Below are 14,420 nucleotides of genomic sequence, written 5' to 3' on the forward strand. Positions count from 1 at the left end.
GTTGTGCCTCGTCCACCAGCGTCCTCCCCCCCATGCCATGCAAAGCCTGTCTCGCTTGAATGTGCCCGATACACATGGTATGACTCGAATTCCATCGGCGCTAACCCGTCCACGTTGGTCATGTCACCCAAGCACATCGACTATCAATTGTCCACATTTGCCGCGGTATCCATTACATACCGCCCAGGCGTATATCATTTGCTTCTTCCTCATCCTACCCCCCCCATCAGCTGGAACATAAATACATTACAGTTATGCGCTCATTGATTTGCACTATCCGTCGCTTGGCCGGACCTATGACACCAGCCGATAATAGACTCGTGTCTTCCCGCACGTATTCCTTCACCAGCTAGAATCACTATTCGCCCCCTCGCACATTCGGATCTCATCTTAAGCGCTCAACCCTCCCAGGAGCATGCGCGAATTCAGCCCCTCCCCACGGAGCGAAACCCCTCGGGCCGTACGGCCCGAGGGGTTTTCGTCGTTGCTTCACTCGACCTGTGGCGGCCTGTAATGTTAATCCTGTACATCCCTCTGTCATAGACATCACTTTTTGGATATTTAATTGGCTTTTTAATCTACCGGTTCAAGATCTCAAATTGAGTTGGAACTCAGCTACAATTGGGCTTCCGTTGCCGAGGGGGCGCAACCCAAACGTCATGTGGGTTGGTATAGGGGTAAAAATGACTTGAGTTTCAAGCATTCTTTTACGCAAGTTTCAGGCCCAGGAGTAATCGGGAATTTGGGTTCGATTTAATAGACGGATTGCAATACCTCGGCCCACGTTGTGAAATCTGTCTTGTATCATGGGATGGAATCATGATCCCCCGCCACCATATTCGATACGATGGGGGTCCAGAGCCTCGAATCAGGGGGGGCTTAGGCTTACGAGACAAATGTTGAGTTTGTCGCGAGTACTATTGACCCTGACCATGAGTGATAACTTTGACTGTCGCCGACATCCCCAAGTGGCAACTCCCAAAACCCAAAACATGTAGGGGCCTAGACAAGAGGGGCTGGTACATGTCGGATAACCTTCGGTCGGTCGCACGCCGTCTTGACATGTATCTCCAGCGACCAATTTGTTACTCTGGCTGGCGCTCAACGTCATTGATTCGTAGTTAGCAAGAACAAAATCTTCAGTTTTGTTCGAGCAACCCTAGGCTGTTTGATACCACATGTTCTTTACAATCAACGAGGCACCAGATAAACGAACCGTAAATCCCTCGCAATTGCTCTAAATGGCATACCTTGACGGAATGAGTAAATATCGCTGCGTTTTGATCACAAGATGAAGCAGCTCACACACACACACTCAATTTCGTTTCAAGCCAAAGACTAGAAGGAATAATAAAGGTCCCATTCCTCTTTTTCTCACAGGAAGTATGTCCCCAAAATGATCCTCCGTTCGGTGTACCCTTTTCATTTGTCCCTTTACATCTCGACAAGTATTCTTTGTCAGTTTAGCCGGAAGCACGTTCGTATCTCCGGAGGTGGCACCGTTGTCCCCACTTCGGCATTTTAAACAATATTGTACGCTTGCTCGGAGGATGATCAAGTCGCCGGAAAAATGCGTCCATTTAGCTGTGTGCGATCGACGTGACGTTGGGCACTCGCTACCAGCAGGGAGTCAACGTCAACGTCAATGCTTCTGCCAGTGTCAAGGTGGTGTTGTGTTGATGGACATTGCGCCATGTTCCCGATAATGAAGCCCTGGTTCGGCCTTGAGGTAGTCGTCACAGTGGAGCAGGCCTAGGGGTGGAGATTAATAGATCGTGGTGGGTGGATACTTTGCATGAACGATCGAAGGTCAATGGGCATCGGTGGGGTTATAGAGGAGCTGCTGGATGTACAACGAAGTCAAGAAGGTGGTACAACTGTTTGATCCCAGTAAGTTCATGTCTTCCGAGGTAATGCCAAAACAAGAACTGGATGTCTTTATTCATGGCCTGGCTCTCAGTCTGACCGCTCCACTTCATCGGGATACTTTCGGCTCTGTCTACACCAACGATTTAGTTTTCGCTCTGGTTGAATCTTCACATCCCAATCGTCACCTATATTCACGAATTGAATGCTCCTGTCGGAGAGAAACTGTTAGCTTTTGTGGTGCGTGCTAGTACCATCACAACACATCTAAACACCTCCTGAATTGGGTCATCGAGCACAAACAAAGCTCCGGTGCGTACGTTTGCAACTCAATAGAACTTTGCTTATAGTCTGGCAGATCCGGGAATAGCGACTCGGATATAATACATCCCCGCTGGTTCGGCTCGCTGTAGCGTAAGGCAAACCCAATAGGCCCAAGTCGGTCCTGATTGAAGCTGGAGAATCCCCAAAACTGGCGAGATGAGGTATCTGCGCTCAACTTACGGCGAGGAAAGCATATAGGGCGAGTGCCGAGTTCGGGCACATCTTCTACATCAAGTTTGATCGTGACCTCGGTCATGGCGACTGCATGCGCGCGGGTCGTATCAGCACGCTGCGATGTCAAACAAATAACTTTATTTAGACATACCCACCCCGAGATCTTCCTCGCGTAGATGTTATTTTTTCCGTGCTGCCTTTTTCAGAACGACTTTCCATTTCGCCCACTTGCCCCCTTCGAGCCGTACTAACCCGCAGCAGAGTGCTATCGACTTTATAAGTTCCCATGGTTCAAAGAACAAGCTAGGATACAAAATGGGTTAGATTTCATCGATTGGTCGACTGAAACTTTGTGGCGCCACATACTATTCCCAACCATCTTGTTGGGCAGGTAAGAGACGAATTTCATCCTGCTTTGATGGAAATTAAATCATTCATCTTGTCGACGACCCATGGCTGTTCTAAACGACACTAAATACTGACTCTCGTAGCTTTCTATGATTGACCTGGGAAACTTGACCATGGAATTCAAGTATTTGTCGGATTCGTGCCGCACAAAAACAGTCATTATACGATCCTTCCAGGGGCAGTCACCCATTTGCGCGATGGGTGAGAGCTCAACACCCTGCTCTCTGGGGAAGGTCGGAGTCGGACGTTTTTGGCTATCCTCCGAACCGCAATCTAGTCCCATGGCCTTCGTGCTTTCGCAATGCGGCTACGGCCTCTGGCACTAGTCCCTGTTTGGAGGGCTCATGTAGAAGATGGCATAGCTCCTTAAGGGGCCAACTAATCTTGTGTCCGTCGTCCAGGAACGGGTTGAAGACATCTTCATCCTAGACAATCATCAAGCGAAAGAACAGTACGTAACAAAGTATGCACTCACAAGCAGAAAGCCTCAGTACGAAAAACCAACGACAAGGTGCCATCAGAACGAACGCGGATATCACTATACTAAAGTCCCGATGTTTCAGTGCCTCACCGCATCTCGATTTAATCAATTCACATTGATTTGTCCGTTCTGGTTAAGTTGTGCACAGACAGCCTATCAGTCCAAATTTCATCTCAGCTCTGTTCCTAAACGTTAACTTGTCCTCACCTACCGTTATTTTTTCAGCCTGGTACCGGCGAGGCGGCGATCAGCCAAGGATCATCGCTGCAGGTATGGATTAGGACTTACCACTTGACATAGCAACTCGATAGACTGATTATACTTGACCAGCTGGACCTATGTTGTACTTTGGCCTACATGCGGGTAAGTATCACCAATTAAGTAGTCATTCGTGTGTATGTCACACGTAGAGACAACAACAAGCGAGCATGCAATCGAGCCTATTGGTCCTCGAATACAGATCCACCATACAACTGTCGGCCTTGGGATTGAATGCCAATCTGAAACATTTTCTGGCTTACCACATCGATTATAGCGTTCCACGAGCCCTGTCACGGTCTACAGCAGATGTATCTCAGTCGCCCCCAGAAATAATACAAAATAGTACATACCTCAGCGAGACACGCCTCAACGAGACTACCGTTTGGTCTCCTGCAGTACTTCCCAACTTCGATCGGCACGCTATGGTACATTGCTTAGTAGGTATGGACAAATAATTCGTCGCGGTAGCCGTAGACCGGCGTGCTGTCGAATTCTGTAATTTTTATGACAAGCCCATTGCGTTTGCTCGCTATCTTGAGCTGAAAGATTACCATTTGGCTTCAGGCCCTGATTTATAGATAATATTACTGACTGAGCGCATAGTCTTATCGAATTCATCTGAAATATCGATTCTGAGACGTACAATGTGACCATCTTTTTGTAGTGCATTTCAGCTATTATCCATCCCCAAAATGTCCTCGAAATACCTACAACCGTATCAACCGGTATTCGTGTAAACTTTTTTCAGAAGTCATCAGGCATGGTCCCAGCGCCGAAACGACGCACAAGACATGCTTGGAGCTCGTTGTTGACCTGTATATGGAGGTGATCGGTGTATCTACGTGCCGTCAACTCAAACTTGCCAAACACGTTGAAATGGACCTAATGTATAAACTGAGCGTATTCTAGATTCGTGGGGAGCAACTGAGGGTTCGATTTCAACCTATGGGATATCATTCGCGGATGTTCCTGCAGCTGAACTAGTACTCTTCTAATGGATCCCATACTTGGGCAGTCAACCATGTGCCCTCTTTTTCGATCCCCACTAGTACGTATCAGATACTTACTTGATACGGATTGACCGTATCTGTTACCTCACCGATGACAGGAAATGCACCCTTTTGGCAAACGAATTCACCAAAGAGATTGTGCTCACTTTGATTTTGGAAGTCGAGGTTCATCCATAGCTTGGCGTTTGTGATTAGACCTGTATCTGGGGCGGATATCATTTATGAGTCTAGGCCTCCAGAGACCGATGATTCAGCTTCAGATGAGTATAACCCGTTTGGTTCGCTGATCGCGACTTTGGCCAGCGTCAACTAGCTGCCGGCTTTGCAAGGGAAGGTTCGATCCGTGATGTAAGAAATGCATCGTTACGTGTGTACTAAATGAGTAAACGCAAGACTATTTTGAGACGTACTGGTGCCACCCAGACGAAACGGGCGAACAAACGTTTGTGATGAGGGGAGGATTCTGTAGTGTTGTAGTGTTTTTCGTAGGTTAAGGTTTGGGCGCCTAGCATAGGCAAGTGAGCATCTCGGAGGTAAATGGGCTTGGGCCTATCACATTGCTCGTTCATCACGCTATGACAACACTCATCGAGGACCAGATCTCATTTTTTCGTAGGCCCAAATAGGAAGGACATATTTCATAGCTGTCGTTCGTGGGCTGCGTGGTTGACATTTGTTCGGCCAAGCAGAAAAAGGAATGTCGGCGGACAAAGAAGATATCTAGCCTCGAAGTACGCCCAAAACAAAAGGTGTTGGGCGCGTACGTGGAGAGTATACAGTTTATCCAGACATATCTCAAATGTCCCGCGATAACAAAGTTCCGCCAATCAGCGGGCATTCATACCGATTGCGCTTGGACCACGGTCAACAGGGTTCACAGTAGTGTTTGATAAGCATCACGTGTCATGATGTAGCCTTGGGAAACAAATTAACCCCGACCACCTGCTTAGTCAAGTATTACCGTGGGTACGAAGCGTCATAGGAATTGTGGGTGTAAATCAGCCCCCCTGACCACACGGACCACGAACCCCAATAGTCTAATGTTACTAGAGTCTCTCTCACGTTCTGCTGGATGCTTCCTCAACTAAATAATGGAGAGTTAGTCAAGATGATTCCCCTTGACGTCAACATGCCCAGCTCCCCCACCTATTGAAGTAAAATACGTGTGTGCATGGCGTGTGCCGTTTGCGCGCGTCGCTACAATCTGATTATCTAGCATCACGAGATCGCTCAGGTGAGTATGGGGAAGGTGGGGGTGGAGATTTTCGCATTTGTAGAGTAGGATTTTCTGGGTATATGCGAGGTCATCGAAGTCTCGCGGAGTGCGTACCGATTCCCCGATTGAATTCGACTCGTGAACTGTTGGGCCTGAAAGCATGTAGGATTGGACGATCGGTCCGGTACAGGGCCGATGGAAGTACTGGGGGCGGGGAATATTTACAACGTGTCTGAGGGTTTAGGCGGTGCTTAGACGCGAGCACGTTCGAATGAATTAAGGTTGTCGCGTGAAACCGGGGAACGTGTTCAATTGACCGGACTAAAATCGGATTTAGCAACCAACGCCAATTGGGCAAATGGCGGGATAGGCATTGCATGCAGCCTGACCCCGTTAAGACACAGCGTCGACGACCACAGTCAGCTTGACTTGAAGAGCTCCAATACCCTCGCCGACTTGCTCAAGCAGTCTGTTCCTAATTTGGCCTATTAGAAGCGCCGTAGTGTACCCGAACAACGCCTAATTCTAGACTTCCGACGTCACCTATATCTTTCCACCTCCACACACCGCCTCTTATCCGCGCTCTCTACAGCGCTTTTTCGACAAGACCACGTCCACGCCGTGTACGACCATGAACAAGGGCAATCCTTCACCCAAACACAAGACGCCTGGGGCTGTGCCTGTTGCAGTTAAGCCAAGTGTATATGACCGACTAGCAGGAGCGGGCGGCGGGGCCGCATTGGCCGGAGCAAGCGTACTTCCAAGTCCCATCAATTCTGTAACCAACTCGTCTGGAACCGGTGCGTGCCTCGCTCATTTATAGCGTTTTTCGGATTGGCACAATTTGTCTCTTATCTTTGGGAGCCTCGGGCCTACTTCTCACCCTGTCGCCTCTGCGTCATGTCTTATCTCGCCCGAATTCGGCCTAGCGAATCGGGTGCATACTCTTCTGTGCGCGCTATGCTGCGATGTGCCTCGGCATAATCAATTTTTGGTTCGAGTTTCGCGCGGCCTTAAGCCCCAACTTTCCTACTTTACCCCCTCTTAGCCTGCGGCTGTTTAGCCCTAGCTCCCAGATTTCATTCGGTTTCATTCCCGGGCCTGAGATCTCATTCTCGTTGGGATTTCAGTTGATTTATTTCATTTATCTTAATTTTATCCAATCCCCCTCCCCCTTTGCATTAGTATTGTCCGTTGCCTCTTCATGCTTGCATTGAATTTCGTGCTAACTGTATTTGCTTTATATATCTTATGCCCATCGCACTCGTTCGGCGCGATGTCCACATCTAACCGCGAAACCACCGCACAACACGTCTGTCCCTTTCCATCGGCCAATCGACGATTCTTTGTCTACTTGTCTATGATCCGGCCCGGTCCCATAAACTGGGTTTTTAACTTCACATAATTGATGTCTCCTATTCGACCATCGATATTATTGCGACCTCGTCGCAATTCATTCTCGTGATCCTCTTCAACACGAATCCCACCTTGGTCATTACCCAATCGGCCCTTCTCTGCGAATCGATTGCTCACGTGCAAACACGACCCACTCTGCATGAATACCCAATCCCTGTCAACTCGCCTCTTGCACATATTTTGCGTTTGAACCTTTGCAACAAACGACTTTATCCCACTTCGCCTCCCGCCCCTATTCTTCCATTACAATGTCATCCGTACGCTCAGGCTCCCTCATGACTGAAGACGAAGAGGATTGGGAAGATTACGTCAAAGGTGGTTACCATCCAGTTCAAATCGGAGATACTTTTAGCGATGGCCGCTATACGGTGGTCCGGAAACTCGGCTGGGGTCACTTTAGTACGGTCTGGCTGGCCAAAGATTCCAAGTAAGTCTTATTTCCCCGGTAAGAGTCTGCTCCGCGAAGCTATGCCCCAACTCGGAGAGCAGCCTCTTCTGTGTCGTTGGAGTTTTGCAGGGTCTGACTATGCCGTCCCTTCTCACAGGCAAGGTCGTCACGTCGCGCTCAAGGTTGTCAAGTCGGCCCCACGGTATACCGAGACAGCTCTGGATGAAATCAAGCTGTTGCAAAGACTCATCAGCGGAGATGCCAACCATCCCGGTCGAAGACATGTGATAGGTATGCCCATTCTGTCAAATGCCCATGAATGCACGCTCATAGTTGGGCACATTTCTACAGGCTTCCTAGATCACTTCCGCCATAAGGGCCCGAACGGCAACCATGTTTGCATGGTGTTTGAAGTGCTTGGCGAGAACCTCCTAGGGCTCATCAAGCGACACCAGGCGAGTAGATTTCCCGCATTATCCGAGGTTCCCGTTCTGATGATGGGATATGCGCTCCTAGGCAAAGGGTGTTCCCGTGCACCTCGTGAAGCAGATATCAAAGCAAATCTTACTCGGCCTCGATTATATGCATCGTCAATGTGGCGTGATCCATACTGTACGAAAATTCGATCCGCGCCCATGACTAATGCTAACTTGATCCATCTCAGGACCTGAAGCCAGAAAACGTGTTAATATGCATAGACGATGTAGAAGCTGTGGTTCAGGTCAGTCATCTTCGGACCTTCATCAAACTCGGACATACTCTAACCAACTTTCCGTAGGCCGAACTCGAATCTTCACAAAACAGCCAGGCACCAACCAAGATTGTGGGAGTGCCCCCTTCACGTGGTCGTGGTGGAAATCAGACACCTCGCTCCGAGTCCATCTTCATCACTGGTTCCCAGCCCCTACCTTCCCCTTCGTCAAGTTATGGCACTAGCCCAGCGTTTGACAAATGGGCGTTCGGGATGTCTCGCATCAATGGTGATGATGACGAGAGGGACAAGCAAAAAGAGGCAACTAACGGCAATCGGGACAAGTCCGAAACCAAGACCGATAGTGTCGAGCGTGCGATGGGTGGAGTAAGCATGCAGGACCCGCCCGCCCCTGTCACCAAACCGACTGTTGCTGCGGGCCCCAGTCTGCTCACCCGCAACGCGCCTGCTGACTTACACAGCCCACAACAACCTACTCCAAGGAGTAGTAACGGGAAGAGTAACAGTTCACCTTCGCCCCATGATTCTACCACGATCAAGGCGCAGGTAGTGGCAGCGGACGACGGGTCATTATCTCCCGTACCCGAGACGCATAACTCTCTACCTTTAGATCCCGCCGCACTCGCAGAACGGATTACCGTCAAAATTGCGGATCTGGGCAACGCTTGCTGGACAGACCATCATTTCACCGACGATATCCAAACTCGGCAGTACCGTTGTCCGGAAGTTATTCTAGGTGCGAAATGGGGGACCAGTGCTGATGTGTGGAGTGCAGCGTGTGTGGTGAGTGTCCATAGGTGGAGCGCCGGACGTTATTCCCGAAACTGACAGCTTGGTCGCGACCCCGCAGATTTTCGAGCTGCTTACAGGTGGTGATTACCTATTCGACCCTCAATCTGGTACCAAGTACAGCAAGGATGACGACCACATCGCGCAAATTATTGAGTTATTGGGCGAGGTCCCCAAGTCGATCGCATTCTCGGGTAAATACAGCGCAGAGTTTTTCAATCGAAAAGGCAAGTCAACCTCTCCGATATCTCCGTATTTCTCAGAATGACACTCATACCACCTCGTTTGATTTGACAAATTCTTCGTTATTTCAATAGGCGAGCTACGACATATTCACAAACTTCGTTTCTGGCCTATGGAATCTGTCTTGCATGACAAGTATCTTCTATCGCGTGCCGATTCGGACTTGATCGCGTCGTTCCTCACACCAATGATGCATCTCAACCCCGACAAACGTGCCCGTGCAATTGATATGGTGAATCACCCTTGGCTCGATGGCATTGTGGTACAGGGCGAGCTTGATGTGATCAAAGCTGAGCGGGACCGTGAACGTGGACGTTCTGGTACACGTGGGGCTGGCTCTTCATCCAGGAGTACAACTGGGTCGGGCTCAAAATCCAAATCCAAGTCTGGCTCACAAAGAAGACCGAGCGGACCTCGCGACCTCAAAAAAGATGTCCAAGCACTGAATGAAGCAGCCGCGATAGATGCGCTCAGACCCGTCGACGAAGCTGCACTCCTGGGTGGTAACGAGTAGGAGCATCGCATGCATTTAGATTGTTTGCTCTTGGCTGAAACTATAATAGTTGTTACGATTTTCTGTTTGTTCCTCTGCGCACCTGGTTTCCGTGCGTAGTTCTGTGCCTGTGTGTGATATATGCAATATCCAACGTCTCGTACATACACTTTCTACAACCCAAGCCTACTCTATGATTCACATGCCCGTCCCCCCTCCCCTTGTTTTCTTGTCTATTCTTTTCTCGGTTTTATTTGCCTCTTTTTTCTTTTGGCTGGGGTCGCTGATACAGGCTCTGGCTATGGTTTGGTGGGTTGGTGGTTCTTGGCAATAGTATTTTGTTATCTGAATGAACACTTTTGAATGGATTGTTCATATGGGACGTATTTGTTACTGAAGTAGTGATGGTACAGCCAGAACGAAGCGTTTCAAGAGCAAATTCGAAGAGGGGCAATGGGAACAGGTACATGGAAGTGAATTGAAATCGGTGTTTTCCGGTCCCGCAAGGTTGTGAGCCACGGTCGCGGCGTCGAAAGAGGTCGAAAGAATCGAAGCATCGCATCCATCCGAGTGTATGTGTTTGCATCTCAGGCAAAACTGATACGCACACACGCTACCATTCATCGGAGAGACTCGAAGCTCATCCTCTGATCGCGACACAAGACTGCCATATCAGTAATATCCATCTCTGGCTCGGTATAGTTTGCCAGTGCGGCCCGTTCGCGTTCGGTCAATCGACGAGGGGGGTGGTCAACAAATTGAGGAGAAGTCGGAATCCACGATCCGATCCGATTGTGCGGAGAAGTGGGTGAATGGGATGACTTCCATGAGTTGGTACTACTCATCGACGACGCCGAGTGCTTATGTCTGGATCGTTGTTGTTCCGGGTCTACAAATGCACTAGTCATGCGGTTGTGATTTGGCTTCTGTATACAGGAATTTAGTCGGGTCACACAAACTTTTGACTCTGGAAGTTTGAGACGAAAGAGCAGACTGGGAATGGAAGTTGCAACCGGTACTCACCCGAGCTTCACTAACTTTCGGAGTGTCCCGTGTGGAAGTAGGCAGCGGAGGAGGAGGAGAGTAGAGCACATGGTTCGTAAACGCAGCGAGGTCATCAAAGGTAAGAGAGAATCCTTTGACAGTCGACATAGAGGCAGATGGACGGGACATGGCCGGTAGTTCACGAGCAACACTCGGGTGCAAGCGGGCAAGAGAGGGGGAGAAGTTATTGACAGTGTCCGGTCGGGGTCGGAGGTATATATTTTCGGCAAGTACTCACGGACGGACAAAGTCAACAACGAGGGCCGAACGTGTGTTATGTGTCGAAGTTAGATCGATCAATGTCCTTTGTTTTGGCGCCTGCGAACATGCACTTTGGGATATGCAAGGGGCACGTACATAATGCTCCCGCATACACCACCGTTGATAACTCCGACGCATACATTGTATACCAGGGCGACATGCTAAAAGTAAGGTAGAGACAATGGTGAGACTAACTCTGCTGAGACAGCCGATACCGGTGGCAGTGACCCGGCAGATTCCCAAGCGCCGGATGATTTCACGATGATTGGATGGGCGGAGTCGCACAGACCAGGTCGCAGTGGGAGTGTTGCGCGAGAGACAACGGTGCAATTTGTTCGAAATACGGAGCCTCTGTCTCTTGCTCTCAACTACCACCAGTTTTACCCCCGTAACCTACACCCGCTGCCCCAGCGTCGTTTTCCGTACTCAAATCTTTATATAAACTCATACAATGGCTCGTACCAAGGTCAGTAGTCTCTCTATGCACATTATTTCCACGACTGCCACTGCCCGCTGGGCCGTCGCTGTCGTGGCTTGCCTCGTTGTCATCGTCTGAGCTGGCATACTAACGAGATCGTTTGCTTGCTTCCGATGCGCTTCCGACCGATCCGCCCACCGCTCCGCTATGCACGTCGTCGGCGCCTCCGATCTCAATCCGTCATCGATATCCGTCCCGACGTCGCCACGACACTGCCACACAAATCCCGCCCTTCCAAATTTGGAAATACTACAAACAATGACCGACAATAATTCGATTTGTGTATACAGCAAACCGCTCGCAAGTCCACCGGAGGAAAGGCTCCTCGCAAGCAGCTCGCCACCAAGCAAGCCCGTAAGAGTGCGCCCCAGACCACTGGTGGTGTCAAGAAGCCTCACCGCTTCCGCCCTGGTACCGTTGCTCTTCGTGAAATTCGCCGCTACCAGAAGAGTACCGAGTTGCTCATCCGCAAGCTCCCCTTCCAGCGTCTCGTTCGTGAGATTGCCCAAGACTTCAAGACCGACCTCCGCTTCCAGTCATCGGCCGTCCTCGCCCTCCAGGAGGCTAGCGAGGGTAAGTCACAAGTGTGCTTCGTGATCTCAAGCTTATGATGTCTTTTAGCCTACCTCGTGTCTTTGTTCGAAGATACCAATTTGGCCGCTATCCATGCCAAGCGCGTTACTATGTATGCCCACTATGTCTTGCCTTGTGGGTCTATCTAACGTTTTTCTGTAGTCAACCCAAGGACTTGCCCTTGCTCGCCGCCTCCGTGGTGAACGCTCTTAGGCTTGTAGACTCGATCCTATGCACCTATAGTTTATAATTTGTACTTTCTTGGTGCACAAGGACATCTTTCTATTCTGCCTATTATGGTCTCGGCGTATTCTGTTGTTTGTAGCCTAGATTCGCTCTTCCTCAGCCGGATCATGTATCTAAGCTCATGAATGTTTATTTGAGTTTGATGAATGTATGGGATTCCAGTACAACTTCCAAGGTCCTAAGTCTGGCTTTGTATCATCCGATGCTGCAGAGGCATCTATTTCTGTGCGACTTCCTGTTGATGGATGCATCTAATAGACTCGCATCAAGAAACTGGGGTGTTGCTCGTCGCCAGCACCTTGGTGGCAAAGTTGTGAGGTCAGGTGTGGAGTTTATGACGCATACATCCCATCTCTTCTACGAATGATCACGAGAATTGCGTCGATATGACTTGGGTCAAGAAATTCGAAGTTAATGATACTCCCCGGGGTTGCGCCACTAACAGATCGTCTCTGACCGCAGTCATTCGGGTATTTCGGCCAATCCTCAATAGGGGTAATAGCTTCGGGCCCAGCTGATGTTACTGCATTTGCGCGTGCTATGACCCTTTACTTGTATTGGTATTCTTCGGACGTTGTTGTTTTGCTTTGAAAGTTGTACTATTGTTCAATCTCAGAATAAATGACGAATGACAAACGATACATCGGTGACTTTCGATATTGTCAGCTTCCGAGCTCGGATGCGGCTTGTAAACTACAAGTGGTTGAAATCACAGTGGGCGTTGAATAGATAATAGCAAAATTCATGCAGAGCTTAATTTTGTGAGATTATTCATTTAACACTCTACCAGTAGACAAAACGGTCATATACACAAGCTGCTGGCTACAGAATGGAGTATAACCAAATAAATATACCGAACTTGGACGCATTAGAAAGTCTGAACGAGTACTATAAAGCTGAAATAGGCGGAAGCACAATTCTCCAGCATGATATCGCATTGCTGCATGTATTGGCCACCCAGAGCCATGCCTGATACGCATATTTAGCTCCAGCTTTGAATATCAAACCAAGGGCACTTGCATTTCGGACTATCATTGGATGTACGTGATGCTATGTGGTTGATTGTTTCCTATGTGATTTATAAGTCACTTTGCTTCAGCCGGTTTTGCAGAATGGCTTGGTGTGGTTCCCTCGTTCACATAGCCAGATATATCTAAAAGGTGATGCCGCGTGACCAATTTATGTGCACGACACTCTTGCTCCTATTTGGACTGTATAAAAGTTTCAGTGTCCAACTTCTGGTCCTCATTCATCTTAAATTTACCTAAGCTACTTCTATTCATACACGTAGCAATGTGTTCGTCTACAGTACTGCCCTTATAATTGTCTCGTCTTATAGCCAATACGAACCTCTGTGACCCATAGCACCTCAGGGTTGGCATGATTGATGATATGCTAATTTCACGGGTCGTGGATATGTAGTGCGATTTCCTCGGGCTCTTTTCTCCTCCAGAGGCAATCACACAACCCCTCCCGCTCACCTCCGTAGCTCATCGAGCTTTGGCGCTTATCCTTACTCATATGGTTGCTGTACATGGTTGCTATACACAGTAAGCGCGTCCCACGCCCTTCGCGTTGTTAGTTAACTAATAATTACTGATGGTTTGTTTGTTTTGATAATGCTGCTATTAATTCGGCCGTTCTATCTCATAGTGTTTGAATAGAGCACTCGATCTACTATTCGCCTAATCTTTTACATTATTCTGAACCGTTGTATAGAATCAGCAACTCTCCGCACAGTATCACTGTACAGCATATATGCGCCCAGCGCATAGGTTTGTTCGCAGCGCATAGAACGGACGCTGTCTGGTTTTCAATGAGAGCGTCTTTGTCGCTTTATGGCTTACTCAACAAGTACGGTCTGATTGATCCTCCGCCAAAGAGTTTTTTGCCCGTTGCTCCGAGTTCAGGGATCTGAAACCTAGGAGGCGTTTCAAGGCTCGGATTCTCTTGGGAACGGAGGTTTTATGTGAGTCAAAATGAACTCAACTAAACTTATTTACGCGATTCATTGTATTCTGTAATGAGAATTGGTAG

The 14,420-nt window shown here is 48.9% G+C and overlaps 5 protein-coding genes across 5 annotated transcripts; 3 read left to right on the plus strand and 2 right to left on the minus strand.

Annotated features, from left to right (window-relative positions):
* Positions 1–1,829: 1,829 nt before the first annotated feature.
* Positions 1,830–2,446, minus strand: RhiXN_01480 (uncharacterized protein; the record flags this gene model as incomplete). The annotated part of the gene is made up of 3 exons (XM_043321299.1): positions 1,830–1,999; positions 2,055–2,077; positions 2,187–2,446. The coding sequence occupies 3 exons, from the start codon at positions 2,444–2,446 to the stop codon at positions 1,830–1,832; spliced, it is 453 nt and encodes a 150-aa protein (XP_043187122.1).
* Positions 2,447–6,371: 3,925 nt separating this feature from the next.
* RhiXN_01481 (uncharacterized protein) lies at positions 6,372–6,724 on the plus strand (the record flags this gene model as incomplete). The annotated part of the gene is made up of 2 exons (XM_043321300.1): positions 6,372–6,540; positions 6,564–6,724. The coding sequence occupies 2 exons, from the start codon at positions 6,372–6,374 to the stop codon at positions 6,722–6,724; spliced, it is 330 nt and encodes a 109-aa protein (XP_043187123.1).
* Positions 6,725–7,404: 680 nt separating this feature from the next.
* Positions 7,405–9,802, plus strand: RhiXN_01482 (Serine/threonine-protein kinase; the record flags this gene model as incomplete). Its single annotated transcript, XM_043321301.1, has 8 exons — positions 7,405–7,583; positions 7,702–7,835; positions 7,896–8,026; positions 8,061–8,156; positions 8,209–8,265; positions 8,323–9,039; positions 9,107–9,239; positions 9,363–9,802. The coding sequence occupies 8 exons, from the start codon at positions 7,405–7,407 to the stop codon at positions 9,800–9,802; spliced, it is 1,887 nt and encodes a 628-aa protein (XP_043187124.1).
* Positions 9,803–10,401: 599 nt separating this feature from the next.
* Positions 10,402–10,954, minus strand: RhiXN_01483 (uncharacterized protein; the record flags this gene model as incomplete). The annotated part of the gene is made up of 2 exons (XM_043321302.1): positions 10,402–10,707; positions 10,805–10,954. The coding sequence occupies 2 exons, from the start codon at positions 10,952–10,954 to the stop codon at positions 10,402–10,404; spliced, it is 456 nt and encodes a 151-aa protein (XP_043187125.1).
* A 757-nt stretch (positions 10,955–11,711) lies between these two features.
* On the plus strand, positions 11,712–12,387 carry RhiXN_01484 (Core histone H2A/H2B/H3/H4; the record flags this gene model as incomplete). The annotated part of the gene is made up of 4 exons (XM_043321303.1): positions 11,712–11,756; positions 11,855–12,137; positions 12,186–12,249; positions 12,300–12,387. The coding sequence occupies 4 exons, from the start codon at positions 11,712–11,714 to the stop codon at positions 12,385–12,387; spliced, it is 480 nt and encodes a 159-aa protein (XP_043187126.1).
* Between the last annotated feature and the right edge of the window lie 2,033 nt (positions 12,388–14,420).

Source organism: Rhizoctonia solani, chromosome 16 (assembly GCF_016906535.1).
Source record: "Rhizoctonia solani chromosome 16, complete sequence".
Taxonomy (NCBI): domain Eukaryota; kingdom Fungi; phylum Basidiomycota; class Agaricomycetes; order Cantharellales; family Ceratobasidiaceae; genus Rhizoctonia; species Rhizoctonia solani.